The sequence below is a fragment of the Porites lutea genome, chromosome 1, assembly GCF_958299795.1.
Source record: "Porites lutea chromosome 1, jaPorLute2.1, whole genome shotgun sequence".
NCBI lineage: Eukaryota > Metazoa > Cnidaria > Anthozoa > Scleractinia > Poritidae > Porites > Porites lutea.
Window position 1 is genome coordinate 3,660,432 of NC_133201.1, and position 15,268 is coordinate 3,675,699.

At 39.1% G+C, this 15,268-nt stretch overlaps 1 protein-coding gene and 1 long non-coding RNA gene across 2 annotated transcripts; both read right to left on the bottom strand.

The window, feature by feature from the left end:
* Positions 1-6,629: 6,629 nt before the first annotated feature.
* On the bottom strand, positions 6,630-8,253 carry LOC140934192 (uncharacterized). Its single transcript, XR_012165109.1, has 3 exons — positions 8,090-8,253; positions 7,525-7,591; positions 6,630-7,092 (listed from the first exon to the last, which is right to left on the bottom strand). It is a non-coding gene; the product is annotated as an uncharacterized lncRNA (long non-coding RNA).
* A 3,046-nt stretch (positions 8,254-11,299) lies between these two features.
* Positions 11,300-13,888, bottom strand: LOC140934397 (E3 ubiquitin-protein ligase TRIM56-like). The gene has a single exon (XM_073384053.1). The coding sequence runs from the start codon at positions 13,849-13,851 to the stop codon at positions 11,803-11,805; it is 2,049 nt and encodes a 682-aa protein (XP_073240154.1). The 5' UTR covers positions 13,852-13,888; the 3' UTR covers positions 11,300-11,802.
* Between the last annotated feature and the right edge of the window lie 1,380 nt (positions 13,889-15,268).

A 15,268-nucleotide genomic window follows, 5' to 3' on the forward strand; every position in this document is an offset into this window, starting at 1 on the left:
GGACATAGAAATGATGGTCCATTCTCTGAGTAGAGACGTAAAAATAGTGTCCTTGACAATTAGACTCGCATGCTAAATACATTTACACTTGACTGAAGTAAATCGGTACGTTTAACTTCAACACATGACGGTCTCTTTGACAACGATAAATTTGAACGAAAAAGACATTCTTTACATTTGAATATCCTTTAATGCTTTTTCAACAAATCGTAATACAGTTAAGTTAACATATGTTGTAACTAACAGACCTGAAGAACCTTTTGAGAAAAAAATTGGTACTTGTGCTAGGGCTCGGGAATAATATCTCCAAAAATAAACTTGCTAACAACTATCAACTGCTGGAAAGAAAATGAAAGGGTGTACAACGTAAAAAACAATTTTGACTTCTCAAAAAAATTGAACACCTTATTAAACTACAATCGGCAATTAGATGAGAGTACAGTACATTTGAAAAAAGATTACCAAATATATTTACAATTTGAATGTCATTTCTGCTATTACCACAGCCAGGAGTTTATAATTTATTGCTACATTCACAGAAGGGACAAACTACTTGTGAGGGCAAACTAATGCCCCCTCCCCCCCCCCAGGCAACTAGAAAAGGTCAACAGTGACAAATACCTCAAGAGCTACTTTTTGTTCGAAAAATTACGGTTTCTTATTCTGGATACCCAGTTTGAATTTTTCAACAATAATACCACCGGTAAGATCATAATTTTATCTTGTCAAAAACCTGGATTCGGTTGTTGTTAAAATCACATACAACTATCCTTCCATCACTAAGATTTGCTGTTGACACTGGACACTTAAACTCTCCTCTCTCACTACCTTCACTTCCAAACTTTGTGACAAACTTTCCACTCAGTTCAAATACCTGCACTCTGTGATTTTTTGAATCACAGACCATTAGCAATCCTTCTTTGTTAACTGATAAGTAACGGGGCTCATTGAATTCTCCATCCTTGTTTCCCTGTTTTCCAAATTTAGAAATAAATTTTCCCTCAAGATTAAACATTTTAATAGAATGATCACCACCGTCTGAGGCTATAAAATATTGACCGTGTTGGATACATTGATAGGGAGCGACCAATGAACCTGCTCCACCAACCTTATGTAAATACTCCCCACTAGAAGAGAATATCTTGATTAATTTGTTACAGGTATCAGCAACAATAATATCACCGTTGCCGTTTATTGATAAACCTTCAGGGTATTTAAGCTGACTATCACGACTTACATATTTACCAAACTTACTAAGAAATTTACCATTTCCATCAAAGACTTGCACCCTGTGATTCCACCTGTCTGCCACTACAATATTGCCATGACTATCAAAAGCGATCCCTGTAGAATTGCAGAACTCGCCATTATTCTTACCCTTCCTACCAAACGATCTTAAGTGGGTGCCGTCACTACTAAACACTGAAACCCTGTAGTTACCCCACTCAGTCACAGCAATTTCATCATGATCATTCACTGCCACCCCGCAGGGCCAGGCAAACATTCCAACAGACTTACCTTGTTGTCCAAATGACAGCACAGATCTGAAACGCCTGGTTTGTACCCGAGTCTCAAGAGGCCGGTAACGAACATTTGCCCCTTTATTCCCAGCAATTACTTTACTACTTTCTTTACCTTTAGCTCCTGATTGTTGCGCTTTAGTTTCGCTAAAAACAAATTCTACATTACCTATCCCCTCGCTCATACTCAACAGGTTAATCAGTTTTTCACTTTTAGTAAAACTAAACCGAGGAATACATTCAGTGTCGCGGTTTTCTTGGGTGCTCTGGTCCCTCAGGATTGTATCAAATGTTTCACTGAATCCCAGGATTTCAGTAGTAAAGCTTTGTTTCAGCAGAGTTTCAGTCCTTTCAATTGTTGATTTAATTAGTTTCACTTGTTTTTTCACTTCGTCTCTTTTCCGTGAGAGAGATTCAAGTGATTCTGTCGCTTGATTATCGACTGCATCAAAAACGTCTCGTTTTCTCGCTTCGATGATTGCAATAATTTGGTCTACGCAAGACTGCACTTGGCTTTTTACCTCGTCTACTTTCGATTGCAAAGCGATGCTTTTTTGGTTGAATTGTTCGACTTCCTTTTGTTTTTCCAGTACTTTGTCTTTCAAAGATCGAATCATGGAGTTGATCTGTGTTTTGCGCTCATCAGTAGCTTCTTGCAAGGGCATCTTACCATGACCTTCATGAAGCGTCATGGCACAAGTGCTACAAACGGCGACGTTACAGTCCTTGCAAAAGAGCTCCAACTCTTTGTTTTCATGGTGTTTCTTCTGACAAAATGCTGGTCGCTCTAAAACAGCCTTGATGTCTTGATCTTGAAAATCTTTCAGCGCTAGCGTTCTGTGATCTTTATTTTCTCGCATTATGTTATGTCCTACAATACATTCTTCACACCAGAAGGAACAACACTGAAAACAATATAAGGTCTGGGCGCTTCGTTTCTCGCAGTTCCTGCATTTGACGTTCACTGTACTGCACTCTTTAATTGCCAAGACATCTAACAGGCTGTTTATTCGAAAATTGGTGGGAAGTTCGCTGGGATTTCCACTTCCAGAAATCTGAAACTGTCTCCTACACTCGGAGCATGTAATTCTACCATGGACGCCGCTCGTTCGTTGAATTTCGTTCAGGCAGTGAAGACAGAAACTGTGGAAACAAGGCAACTGCTTTGGATCAGTGAATGCACACATGCACACAGAACAAGATACTTCATCATGAAGATTGTCCAGCAAGGTCTTTATATCCATGGAAAAGAGTTCGGAATGAAGGTTACTTTTCAAAAATTTTGGCCGATCAAGGGAATGGCTTTGCTAATGAACAATGAATTCTTGTCTTGTGACCCAGACTAAATTGGTGTATTATTAGTCAATCAAATAGAGTTTCTTGACGTATTTTGATGGAGTGTAAAGTATTTTAATACTCATTTGACTCATTAAAATGAGTCAAATGAGTCAATGAGTCATGAGTCATGAGTTAATGAGTCAATGAGTCAGATCTGAAAAAACAAATGTTTTGGTAGAAACAATGAAATTAGAACGATTTTCGTATGACCTTGAAAATGGTTTCGGACGGTGTTTGTTATTTGTTTTATCGGCCAATGGATGAAAAGATCAAAACATATACATGGTCAATCGTGTCGCAGTATGTCGTCAAAGCGAAGTATCGATTGATTTCTAGAAAGCTCTTGGGCATGAAGTTTTTTTCATCCGAGCTTTCGCTAAACCAACCAAAAGCCACGCGCGTTTGTATCCGTTCGACACACCAATCAAATCGCTCCCTTTTTCGTTCGTTTGTTGTTTCTGGTTTGTTCGCGCGTTTTCATTTCAAGGTCGTACGAAAATCGCTCTAAGCATTACTTTTACTTATTTTGTCTACTTCCTTCATTGCTGCCTGCGCAAGGCCTATTTCGGACATGAAATCTCGACCTTGACCTGGGCTGTTTGTTAGCAGGTCCCAGGCCCTGCCGCATAGCAGAAGCGAAAAATAAGCCAGCCTAAATTTTGTGAGTGCTTCCGAAGAAAGTGTTTAATTCCCTTTGAACACAGCACTCAAAGTAAATTGAGGTAAACCTATTATGGAATTTCTTAGCGCTCAAAGACTCAAATCTGGGAACAGTCGTTCTTTGATATTCGGTCATGAGTGCGAAGGAAAGTTCCACTTTTATATCTGTATCGGTATGTTACTCATTAGCTTGTCATGCTGGTGTAAAGGTAAGAATTCCGGGAAGTATTCATTAATTTTTATCGACTAATCTTATCAAGGGGATATACAATTTTCTTTTATGCTGTGGATCGCTGTCCATCATGAACACAATGAAGACGATCCAGGACACTAAGCGTCCGTTCCAACAATCAATAGCAGAGTTGTTTTCAGTTGATAATCTTCCTAATGCAGTTCTCCACTTTTTCCAATCAGTTTTACTTGCCTCAAAAGGTGAATGATGCTACGAGGCGAACAAACTGAATTGTAATTTGCCCGAGGAGGGGTATGAAACAGCGAGTCGAACAGTTATACAAAGTCAGTGTTTATATTAGAAACATACGGTGTACGAATAATTATTAGAGAGTTTTAGATTCGAGTTTACCGCGAACCTCTAACCGCAGGAGGTCGCGTGCCAAGTCTTTCGCGTCACGTTTGAGGTTTACGACGTGCGTTTTCAACGTGGGGAGGTAGGTTTTCACGTATGTCATTTACCTGAAAGCTTTAAGCGTATAATTCTTGTTTTATCCCACGTAATGATACAAAAATCTTGTGGAGCAAGTCATTATCCATTAACAGAGGAACAAATTCGGGCGAAATGCTAAATTTGATAAATCCTATAGGCCATTTTCACTAAGAGGCATGTGACATCGTTTTTATGAAAATGAAAGTTGTATGATTTTGCCTTCGTAAAACGATTAGTGGGTCATATCTTAAACAAAATAATAGTGATTTGGTTTTTCAAACCCCACCATTTTCTTAAAATGAATAAGTTCGTAAATGGTCACGTGACCAAAATGAGATTTTTAAAATTATGAATTACCTCTCTCTGAACACAAATTTTGCACTTAAACTTCAAGGAAAATGTTGAAAAGATGTTGTGATAACGTTTACAGCACATCTGAGTGTAACTATGAAACGTTGAACAAGATATAAGCAAGAAGTAGTTTTGGCCGCCATGTTAGAGGGCAAGAGCATGCCCTCCAACATGGCGGCTAATACAAATCATACTACTTTGCTGAAAAATCAAAGTGCCGTAAAATATCTCCCTTAAATGCGTTTCCTCTCAAATTTCGGGTGTAAGATAACGTTTGTGTGCTCTAACAATTTTTGGCATCAGCAAGATTCCAACTCACTGTTTAAAGGAAGCATTGGTCACGTGACCTCTTAGTGCAAGTGGCCTATTGGATCTTGAAAACAAGTGCCATTTATGGCTGCTGATTCAAGATGTCGGCCGTAATCTAATCCACCGCCAATCTAAATCGAATTATGTTTGAACGTCGAACCGCAAACTGGTAACCGCAAACCGCGGTTACAGGTTCGCAGTAAACTCGGATCTTATTGAGGCATTACTGTATACCCATTATAATTCTAAATAGCTTTCAAGGCTCGTTGATTGATTAAAATCTTTGGGCATTCACTGTTTGCATTATGTTTGTGTTTATTTACATTAGCTTGCCTGTTTAAAACTCGTGCATCAACTAATATGAACAACCTTGGGGCAGCACTTCACTTCTGGTATGGAAACTCTAATAGTAAGGATTGTCTGATGGTTTAAATGGTTCTTGAAGGGTGTCTGGGAAGGCTATTTTTCGGGGCATGTACGCAGTAGTAGCGGCAAGACCTGGGATACTGCTAACAAATATTCCAGGTTGAGATTTCATGTCAGAAATAGGCCTTGCATATGTGAAGGCAGCAATGAAGCAAGTAGACAAATTAAGTAAAAGTAATGCTTAATTTTATTGTTTCTACTGACACTTTAGAGGAATGAAGGGGCTTTCTCTCCCTAATTCGTTCGGTAAAGCATGGACTACTGAAATTTTTTGAATATTTGTGCACACTCAATACGTTACACACGCGTACAATCCTTGAACAGATTAAATTGGGAAAGCAACTCCCCGTTGGCTCAAAATAAGGGACTTGTCAGAAATGAGCAGAGGGAGGGGGGTGGGGGAGGTGGAAACAGAAAGAGGGTCACAGCTTTTTGAGACTCAGAAAAGGGAGGGAACATAAAAAATTGGCCGTTAAAAGGGGCAGGGTCATGCAAATATATGGCCGTGATCATATAGGGGTTCACCCACAGAAGAAAATTGGTAAAAAAACGTGGGAGAAAGAGGAGAGTCTAGCCTCAGGATCAGCTGTCAGAATCAGAGTCGGACTCTTAATGCTGTCATCTAAAATGTATGTATATAGCATTACAAAGAACAGATTAGAAATATATTCTGAGTTTTCATAAGAACTAGATTTTGTCATTTATATAACAAGGGGAGGGTCATGATATTTTAGGCCAAGCTCAAGGGGGGGGGGTTAGCAAATTTTACTCCCATTGCAGGGATGGATCACCTCATTTCCGAAACCAAATTTAAAATTCCCACCCCCCCTCTCCCCCTGCTAATTTCTGACAAGTCCCTAAGGAGCAAAAAAGCCACGCGAAAGCCAAAACACACTATTACCCCATACTTTTACGAATAAATTTTGCGTCTACTTTGTCCAATATAGAGGTCGTTAATGTTTGTGTTTCCAGCAAATACATTTCCATTTTTGATTAAAATCAACCTTCGGCCAAGTCATCCCTGATACTGTGCAAAAAAATTCTCCAGAACAAATGGCAGTTGTAGAAAGTTTTTACTAAATCTTAAGTTTCTGTTGGCCTTTGGGCCACGGAGGGTTTAAAAAAGCAATGAAGTCTAAAAGTCAAAATATAAAGTAACTTTAAAACGGTGGTATCTTTTTATTGTCAGTTTAGAAGCTGTAATCGGATTGGTATCTGCTAGAGTTCGCTTAAAAGAAAGAGAACTGGATTTCTTTCTGAATTGTCATTACGGACACTTCGGTAAAGTGCTTTCTTTCAAATGAATTTTTTTTTGCACAAATTTAAATTAGTATTATTATAGTACGAGTCAAGAATTGAGACAGCTTTATTCTCATTTGTTTTTAGGCTATTCGGGCGGGCCTCGTCTTTTATTGACATATATGGCGGGGACAAGATTTTAAAAGTGTTTTTTTCTTCGTTTAAGTAGACAGTCGTTATTGAAAATCTCAAGAGGGATGAGATTCACAAGGCGGTATAAAACTAAGTCAAATTCCTTTTTTCAAACTTTTTTAATGTTCGTTGAAGTATTCCATCAGCCTCGGTAAACTCTTTTTCTGAATGGTCTTTGACCAACCTCACTTGGAGGCGCGATTTAAGACTTCAAGGTGTTCTGTAATTATCCAAGCAGTTGATCCTGGAAGGAATTGAAAACCGTCAAAGTGATCGAGTGCTGTAAATTTATACAAGAAATTTATTAACTGGTACGAGACGGCCCTTCTTAATACACTTCCAAATCCAAGATGGCGACACAACCTTGGTCGATCCTTCCTCCTTTTGTCCATCCTAAAAAAGAAAAGGCAGACACGATAAGAACAGCGGGCATTGGTTACATCGCTAATAAAATATTTTAGCTTATCACCCCCAAAGTGTTGCTTCCAATGTCGAAGAGAAAGAACATGGGAAGAGGGGTGGAGAGGTTGGGGGGGGGGGGGGGGGAATTGTACAGAGTCTATTCCCCGCTTTCATGTTTTCCATAATACACGCTTGCATTTTGAGTTTCTTCCCTCTTTATCCTTTGCAAATTTGTCTTCTTCCGTCTTTCTTCTTTCTTTGTCTCATTTTTATTTTTGCGATTTGTCTTCCCGTTTCTAGTCCGGTCCAATAAAGGCCTACAAACATTTATAGATAAGAAACTGTTCGCATTCGCAGTGAAGTTTACCACACTAATGACATGACAAAAAGCAAAAGCGCGCAAAATATTTTTCTTTTTCTTACCCCATTGTTGCTTACAATATGTGTTGCACTGGTCTTTTCAAATTCCTCCGCCAAATCTCCGTCATAACTAAAATCCAGTCACGTTAAGAATGGTTAAAAACCGGATTGTCCAGTTTTATAGATCAAAGCTTATGATCAAAGCAGCAGATAAAAAGCGCGGGAAAATTGCAATAGCGGTGCTTAAGCTGAGTTTCTTTGCAAAAATTCTGAATTCAGATTCAAGGTAAATGATGGATGAAAACTGGTCACGGTAAGACGACAAAAACCAAAGACGGATTTACAGCCTGTACCAGGGGTTGGTAGGGAATTTTGCATTCCGCTGGCCAAATTTCAAGCGGAAATTCCTCTCTTCAAATATCTCCCTAAAGAAACACTGATTCACTTTGCGAGGCTGATTCCTATTTGGATTACATCCGCTGAATTCAAGCCGAGTGCGGATTCAAAACATTACAAATTCTATTTTGGATACGAAACACAGAAACGTGTTGTTCCGTACGCTGTCGACTAAAGCGTTTTCGTAGCTCAATATTTATTAAATTAGACAAAAAGGTATTTCAAAGGATACGCAATAATAAATCTTTTGAGTTTCGAGTGATCTTCAAGGTCTTTCGAGAGGAAAATTGTCAGCCCATGGAAGATGTCTTTCAAGCGCTGTAAAAAATGAAAAGGATGTCAAAGTACATTCTTTGCATAACAGAAACTGTAGATTATAATACAAATTACTAAAACAAACGAGGAGAATAACAATTTACAGGAGTTAATGGTTTTGAAATAATTCAAAACTGACTCAAACATTATAAATGTTTCCAATAATTACAAGCCTTTCTTACCTGCCCTTTGCTTGGACTGCCAAAAACTTCATCTTCCTGCGAAATTACAAAAAGCGAATAATCAAATATACAGAAACTGATGTACGAAAGTGCATTCACTATATAGTTTGATTTCCAACTAAACTTCTTATTGTTATGAAAACTAAATTTTCTTACTGCTTGCAAAACAAACCTCACTATAGCATTTGCGTGAAAAGTTGTGTGTGCTTCTTTCTTTCTTTCTTTTTTTTTCCTTCAGTTTTCCGGTTTGATACAAATTGTTAGATTGATAAATTTGCAGCTTTTTTTCTGTAGGAAGAAAAAAAAAACACCAGCTCGGCGCAAAAGGCAGTGTGTGTCAAAAACTGTTTTTTTTTTTTTCACACACCTCATTTACTTACTTTAGGATGACTGAATTTCTGTCTGTGGTCCTCACTCTGTTGATAGCATTTTGATCCATATTTACAAGCAGGCTTTGACTGAGGAAAGAACAGCAAATATCAGCCAATGACAAGAAGCTATTAGGGAGCTTGAGCTAACAGGACGGCTAAAGCCGCAAAAACGTCATTTATAAAGTACTTTTTCGTTTTATTAGAAACTTTTTCACGATTCTTCCAACTCGGTCAGCTTGTCAAATATATGGGATCATTTTCATTCAACTTTTTGTCAGGCCGGACATGAATTTGAAGGACTGAAAATAAAAACAAACCTTCTTTTTAGGCGATTCTTCCTCAGCAATGTCCAACGCTTTTCTTTTTCTTGTTTCTTTCTGTGGCTCATCATTTACTTTCTTCTTGTGGTTAACTTCTGATTTAGAGTCATTGTCCTCGTCAAAGTCATCAATATCATCGTCATCACTTCTATTCTCATCATCCTCACCATCATCATTGTCAGCGTCATCGTCTTTCACATCTCCTGCAGTATCTCCAACAAAAAATAATAGTCCCATAGTGTCTTTACCTTTCGAAGTGTTTGATTTGAAATAGGCTGTAACTACTTGTCGATTTTCCTGTGTAGCTAAGTGAGGTTTGTCTTAATTGGTGTCAAAATCTAATGTCATTTCTTAGGCTGGAGAATACGGTAAACAACTGCCGCCTTTACCTCAAAATTAGGTAGCTCTAAGTTCCAAACTGGTGCAAACTCACCGCAAAACGAAACGTGAGAAGGAAGAGTAGACAAGGTCAAGCCATTAACTCCTGGAAACATTACTCTTAGCTGCTGCATAACTGAGTTTTCTGGCCAACATTCACGCACACAAAAAAACAATGTGCTCAAAACTTTGTTTTCGTTTCTATTGCATGTGTCCCAACACATATGTAATACTGTACACCAGATTTGGAGATCTCTTCGAACAAAGCTGTTCCAGAACGAAATTTACTTAAAAAAAAAAGAAAAAGCCACTCACTGTTGGATGCTTTTGAGTTCTTGAATAAACTTGTGAAAAATGCAACAGTAATTGAATGAAAGAAGAGAAGAAGCTTAATGACAAAGCTCAGTAATGGTTCGAACCCAGTTTTTTTTTAACACAGCTCAGAATTTGATTCCGCACGGCGAGCTACTTTATCAGGTGACAGATAACTGTCTGTGTGGGATTGTGAAAGCAAACTAACAGCTCATTAAAATGGACATTTGAAGTTGTCCCCTCCCTCTACTTTCTACAAGGCGGACGCTTCTCTCGGGTGACAGTAATAAACGGCCCAACGGTCGTCTCAAAGAGTTAAGTGTTACACTGTTAAACAGAGGGAATTCTAGTACGCGCTCCCTGAAAACACTTGTAGTGACCTTATTTGGTCATTTTGACTTCACGCGTGAAGAGCCTGGGACGGTACAGAAACGAATTGAACTCTCGGACAGAGTGCTAGTGCTCGTATTGGCTGTTGCAAGGTTGAGCAGGGAACTGGGTGAAAATTCACCATCCCCACCCACCTCATCCCCCCCCCCCACCGCACCCAAACTATCCTGTTTAGCAATATAGGGTTTCTTATTGCAGGAGTCTCCTTAATGCCCTGTATAAAGCCCTCTCCTCTCCTCCTCTTGTCCCTATCTTATCAGTTCTCCATAAAGAACTAGAAGACAAAGTGGAGAAGCTGAAGAACAAGAAGGTTGAAGGTCATGCAGCCGAGGGTCAGAGTCAAATCCGAACTACCAGTTGGTAAATAAACCATCCCGATTCAGCCCACACAAAGTTTTACGGTCTTGATTGATTAGTACAGTCTATCATTTATTAGTGAAAAATAATTAGGGGAAGGGAGGGTGGGCTTAATAGAGATGGGGGAAGACTATTAACTTTCTTCCCCTGAAAAGGTTGAGCTTACCAGAGGGAGAGGACGTATTGGAGAGGGGGGACTTAATAGAGGATTTAGGGTAAGATGAGATAAGGACATGCAAGAGGAGAGGAGAGGATAGGAGAGAACAGTTATCTGCTCTCGTGTCCTTCTTCTCCCCTTCCCTTCATGCGCTTGCTACGCAGGCTACACTTGCATACAGCTTGTAGTTAAACTGAAGAGTTTATGGTAGATTTAACAGAAATCTACCTTAATTAAACGAAAAGATTACTCAGCCTACAGAGCGTTTGACTGTAGGAGCAGGAAGTCACGGAACCGGACCACTACTGAGGGTCTTAAAATAACTAAGGAACTGAGTCAAACCCCGTCACTACAGACACTGACGGGCCATAGAAAGTGTCCATATTAAGGGGGTTGAATCAAGAGAAAATGTAAGGGCTTTTTTTTTCCCAGGAACAAACATGAGGTGTCTGTGTTAAGCAGGTGTCAATAAAAGGGGTTCGCTGTACTGTTGCCTTGTCCTACAAACTGCTCAGTTGACCTACACGTGACTCAGATGATCACTGGACATGGAAAGTGTGGTCCATTCTTCAACACATGACGGTCTCATTGACAACGATAAAATTGAAACAAAAAAGCATTTTTTTAATTATCCTTTAATGAGTTTTCAACAAATCGTTATACAATTCGGTTAATGTATGTTATAATCAACGGACCTGTTTAGAAAAAATGGTACTTGAGCTAAGGGCTCGGGAATAATATTTCCAAAAACACACTAGCTAACAACTAGCAACTGCTGGAAAGAAAATGAAAAGGTGTACAGCATAAAAAACAAGTTTGATACCAAACAATTTAAACACCTTATTAAACTATAATCGGAAATTAAATGAGACAACAGTACATATGAAAAAAGGATAACAAAATATATTTACAAGTTGAACGTCATTTCAGCTATTATTACCGCTATTATTGCAGCCACGATTATAAAATTTATTGTTACATTCACAGAAAATACAAACTACGCGTGAGAACAACCAAATGCTCCCACCCACCCCTCTGGCAGCTAAAAAAGGTCGGCAGTGACAAATATCTCATCAGATGGTGTTCTCCAAAAACTTACGGTTTCTTATTCTAGATTTGAGCAATTTGAACCGTGCAACAATAATACCACTGGTAAGATCATGTTATATCTTGTCAAAAACCTGAATTCGGTTGTTGTCCTTATCACACACAACTATCCTTCCATCACTTAGATTTGCTGTAGACCTTGGAAAGTTAAACTCTCCTCTCTCACTACCTTTACTTCCAAACTTTGTAACAAACTTTCCACACAGTTCAAATACCTGCACTCTGTGATTTCTTGCATCACAGACCATTAGCAATCCTTCTTTGTTTACTGACAAGTAACGGGGCTTATTGAACTCTCCATCCTTGTTTCCTTTTTCTCCAAATTTAGAAATAAACTTTGCCCCCAGATCAAACATTTTAATGGAATGATCACCACCGTCTGAGACTATAAAATATTGACCGTGTTGGATACAGTGAAAGGGAGAGACCAAAGAACCTTCTCCACCAAATTTACGTAAATACTCCCCACTAGAAGAGAATATCTTGATTAATTTGTTACCCCAATCAGCAACAATAATATCACCTTTACCGTTTATTGATAAACCGTCAGGGAATTTAAGCTGATTATCACGACTTCCTTGTTCACCAAACTTACTTAGAAAGTTACCATTCCTATCAAAGACTTGCACCCTGTGGTTACTACAGTCTGCCACTACAATATTACCATGACTATCAAAAGCGATCCCTGAAGGGTACCAGAACGCACCATTATTGTTACCCCCCCTACCAAACGATCTTAAGTGGGTACCGTCACTACTAAACACTGAAACTCTGTGGTTACAGCAGTCAGCCACAGCAATTTCATCCTGATCATTCACTGCCACCCCCCGGAGATTGTTAAACATTCCAACAGACTCACCTTTTTGTCCAAATGACAGCACAGATCTGAAGCGCCTGGTTTTTACCTGAGCCTTAAAAGGACTGTCACAAACATTTGCCCCTTTATTCCCAGCAACTACTTTATTACTCTCTTTACTTTCAGTTCCCAATTTTTGCTCTTTAGGCTCGTTAAAAACAAATTCTACATTACCTATCCCCTCGCTCATGTTCAAAAGGTTAATCAGTTTTTCACTTTTAGTAAAACTAAACTGAGGAATACATTCAGTGTCACGGTTTTCTTGAGTGCTCTGTTCCCGCAGGATTGTATCAAATGTTTCACTGAATCCAAGGATTTCAGTACTAAAGTTTCGTTTCAACAGAGTTTCAGTTTGTTCAATTGATGATTCAATTAATTTCACTTGTTTGTCCACTTCGTCTTTTTTATGTGAGAGAGATTCCAGTGATTTTTTCGCTTGATTATCAATCACGTCAAAAACATCCTGCTTGCTCGCTTCGATGATTGCAATAATTTGGTCTACAAAAGACTGCACTTGGCTTTTTACGTCGGCTACTTTCGATTGAAGTTCGATGCTCTTTTGGTTCATTTTTTCCACTTTCTTTCGTTTTTCCAGTGCTTTGTCTTTCAAAGATTTAATAGTGGATTTGATCTGTGTCTTGCGGGCATCTGTAGCTTCTTGCAAAAGCATCTTACCGTGACCTTCATGAAGTGTCATGGCACAAGCGCTACAAATGGCGACTTTACAGTCCTTGCAAAAGAGCTCCAGCTCTTTGTTTTCATGGTGTTTCTTCTGACAAAATGCTGGTCGCTCTAAAACAGCTTTGATGTCTTGATCTTGAAAATATTTTAGCGCTAGCGTTCTGTGGTCTTTATTTTCTCGAATTATGTTATGTCCTACAATACATTCTTCACACCAGAAGGAACAACACTGGAAGCAATATAAGGTCTGGGCGCTTCGTTTCTCGCAGTTCCTGCATTTGACGTTGACTGTACTGCACTCTTTTATTGCCAAGACATCTAGCAGGCTGTTTATTCGAAAATTGGTGGGAAGTTCGCTGGGATTTCCACTTCCAGAAATCTGAAACTGTCTCCTACACTCGGGGCATGTAATTTTTCCATGGACGCCGCTCGTTCGTTGAATTCCGTTCAGGCAGTGAAGACAGAAACTGTGCAAACAAGGCAACTGCTTTGGATCAGTGAATGTACACATACACACAGAGCAGGATACTTCATCATGAAGATTGTCGAGCAAGGTCTTTATATCCATGGAAAAGGTTGGAAACAAGGTTACTTTTTAAAACGTTTGGCCCGGTTGTTGACGAACAAGGGAAATTGGCTTTGCTAATGAACAATGAACTGTTGTCTTGTGACCCAAACTAAACCGGTTCTGTATTAACCAATCAAATAGAGTTTCTTGACATGTTTTGATGGTTTGACGGAGGAGTAAAAAACATTCTGTATTTCCGAGAATTGTTAATATTGGTATTGAACCTGCCGTCAAGGGTTTCCGCGCGAGGTCGTCGTCAAGAAAGTCGAAGCGAGGGCGAAAAACAGTAATGAAGAATCTTTCTCCCTAAATCGTTCGGAAAAATTTGCTTAGCAGGCTATAACATTGACTATTGAATTTTTTTTTTAATATTTGTGTACATTTAACTAGTCTACGTGAAGCCGCACCTCTACACGTAGGCACACTGAACACATTATGAACACACGCCTACAATTCTTGGATAGAGTTTCTTGACATGTTTTAATGGTGTGACGGAAGAATAAATAACATCCTGTGTTTCCGAGCTTTCTCTCCCTACATAAAAATCGTTCGGAAAAATTCCTACGCAGGCTATAAAAGAATGGACTACCATCAAAGTTTTTGAATATTTGCGAACACCAGAACACTCAGAACGTTACACACGCGTACAATTCTTCGATAGATATTAAATGACTGGGAAAGAAAGTCCCCGTTGGCCCAAAATCAGAAGCAAAAAAGTCACGCGAAAGACAAAACGCGCCATTTTCCCATCTTTTATTTTACAGGATGGAGGACGGATTTATTTTCCATCGAATTTTTTCCGAGATAGTGCTCGTTAATCTGAGTGTTTTCAGCAAATACATTAATCAACCTTCGGTCAAGTCTCCTCAGTTACTGCGCAACAAAATCCTCCAGAAACAAAGGTAATTACAACCACAGAGGAGTTGAAACACATCTAATCAAATCACATCTTCTGTAGTCTGTGAACAGGCCTTCAGTCGAGCGGGGAACTGGGGAGAGGGAAAATTCCCTCTTTCCCTTCCCTCTCCTCGCGATTTTTTTTTTCCCAAACACAGAGCCTGTTCACAGGCTACATCTTCTACAGTATCTTTAACAAAAAATAATGGTCGCATAGTGTCTTTATCTTTCGAAGTGTTTGATTTGAAACAGGCTAAAGCTTACCTGTGTATTTTATGGTGTGGCTAAGTGGGGTTTGTCTAAAATGGTGTCAAAATTTGATGTCATTTCGTAGGCTGGAAAATACGGTGAAAAAACTGCCTCCTTAACATCTAAATTGGGTAGCTCTTAGTTCCAAACTGGTCCAAACTGAGAAAGAGGAAACTTGAGAAGGAAGAGTAACCCAATAACTCCTCGATGTCTGATGAAACGCTCAAAACTTTGTTTTCGTTTCCGTTGCATGTTTACTAACACATACGTA

Excerpts from the sequence above, each read along its gene's own strand:
- LOC140934397 (XM_073384053.1), bottom strand. The coding sequence starts at position 13,851 with ATGGATATAAAGACCTTGCTCGACAATCTTCATGATGAAGTATCCTGC.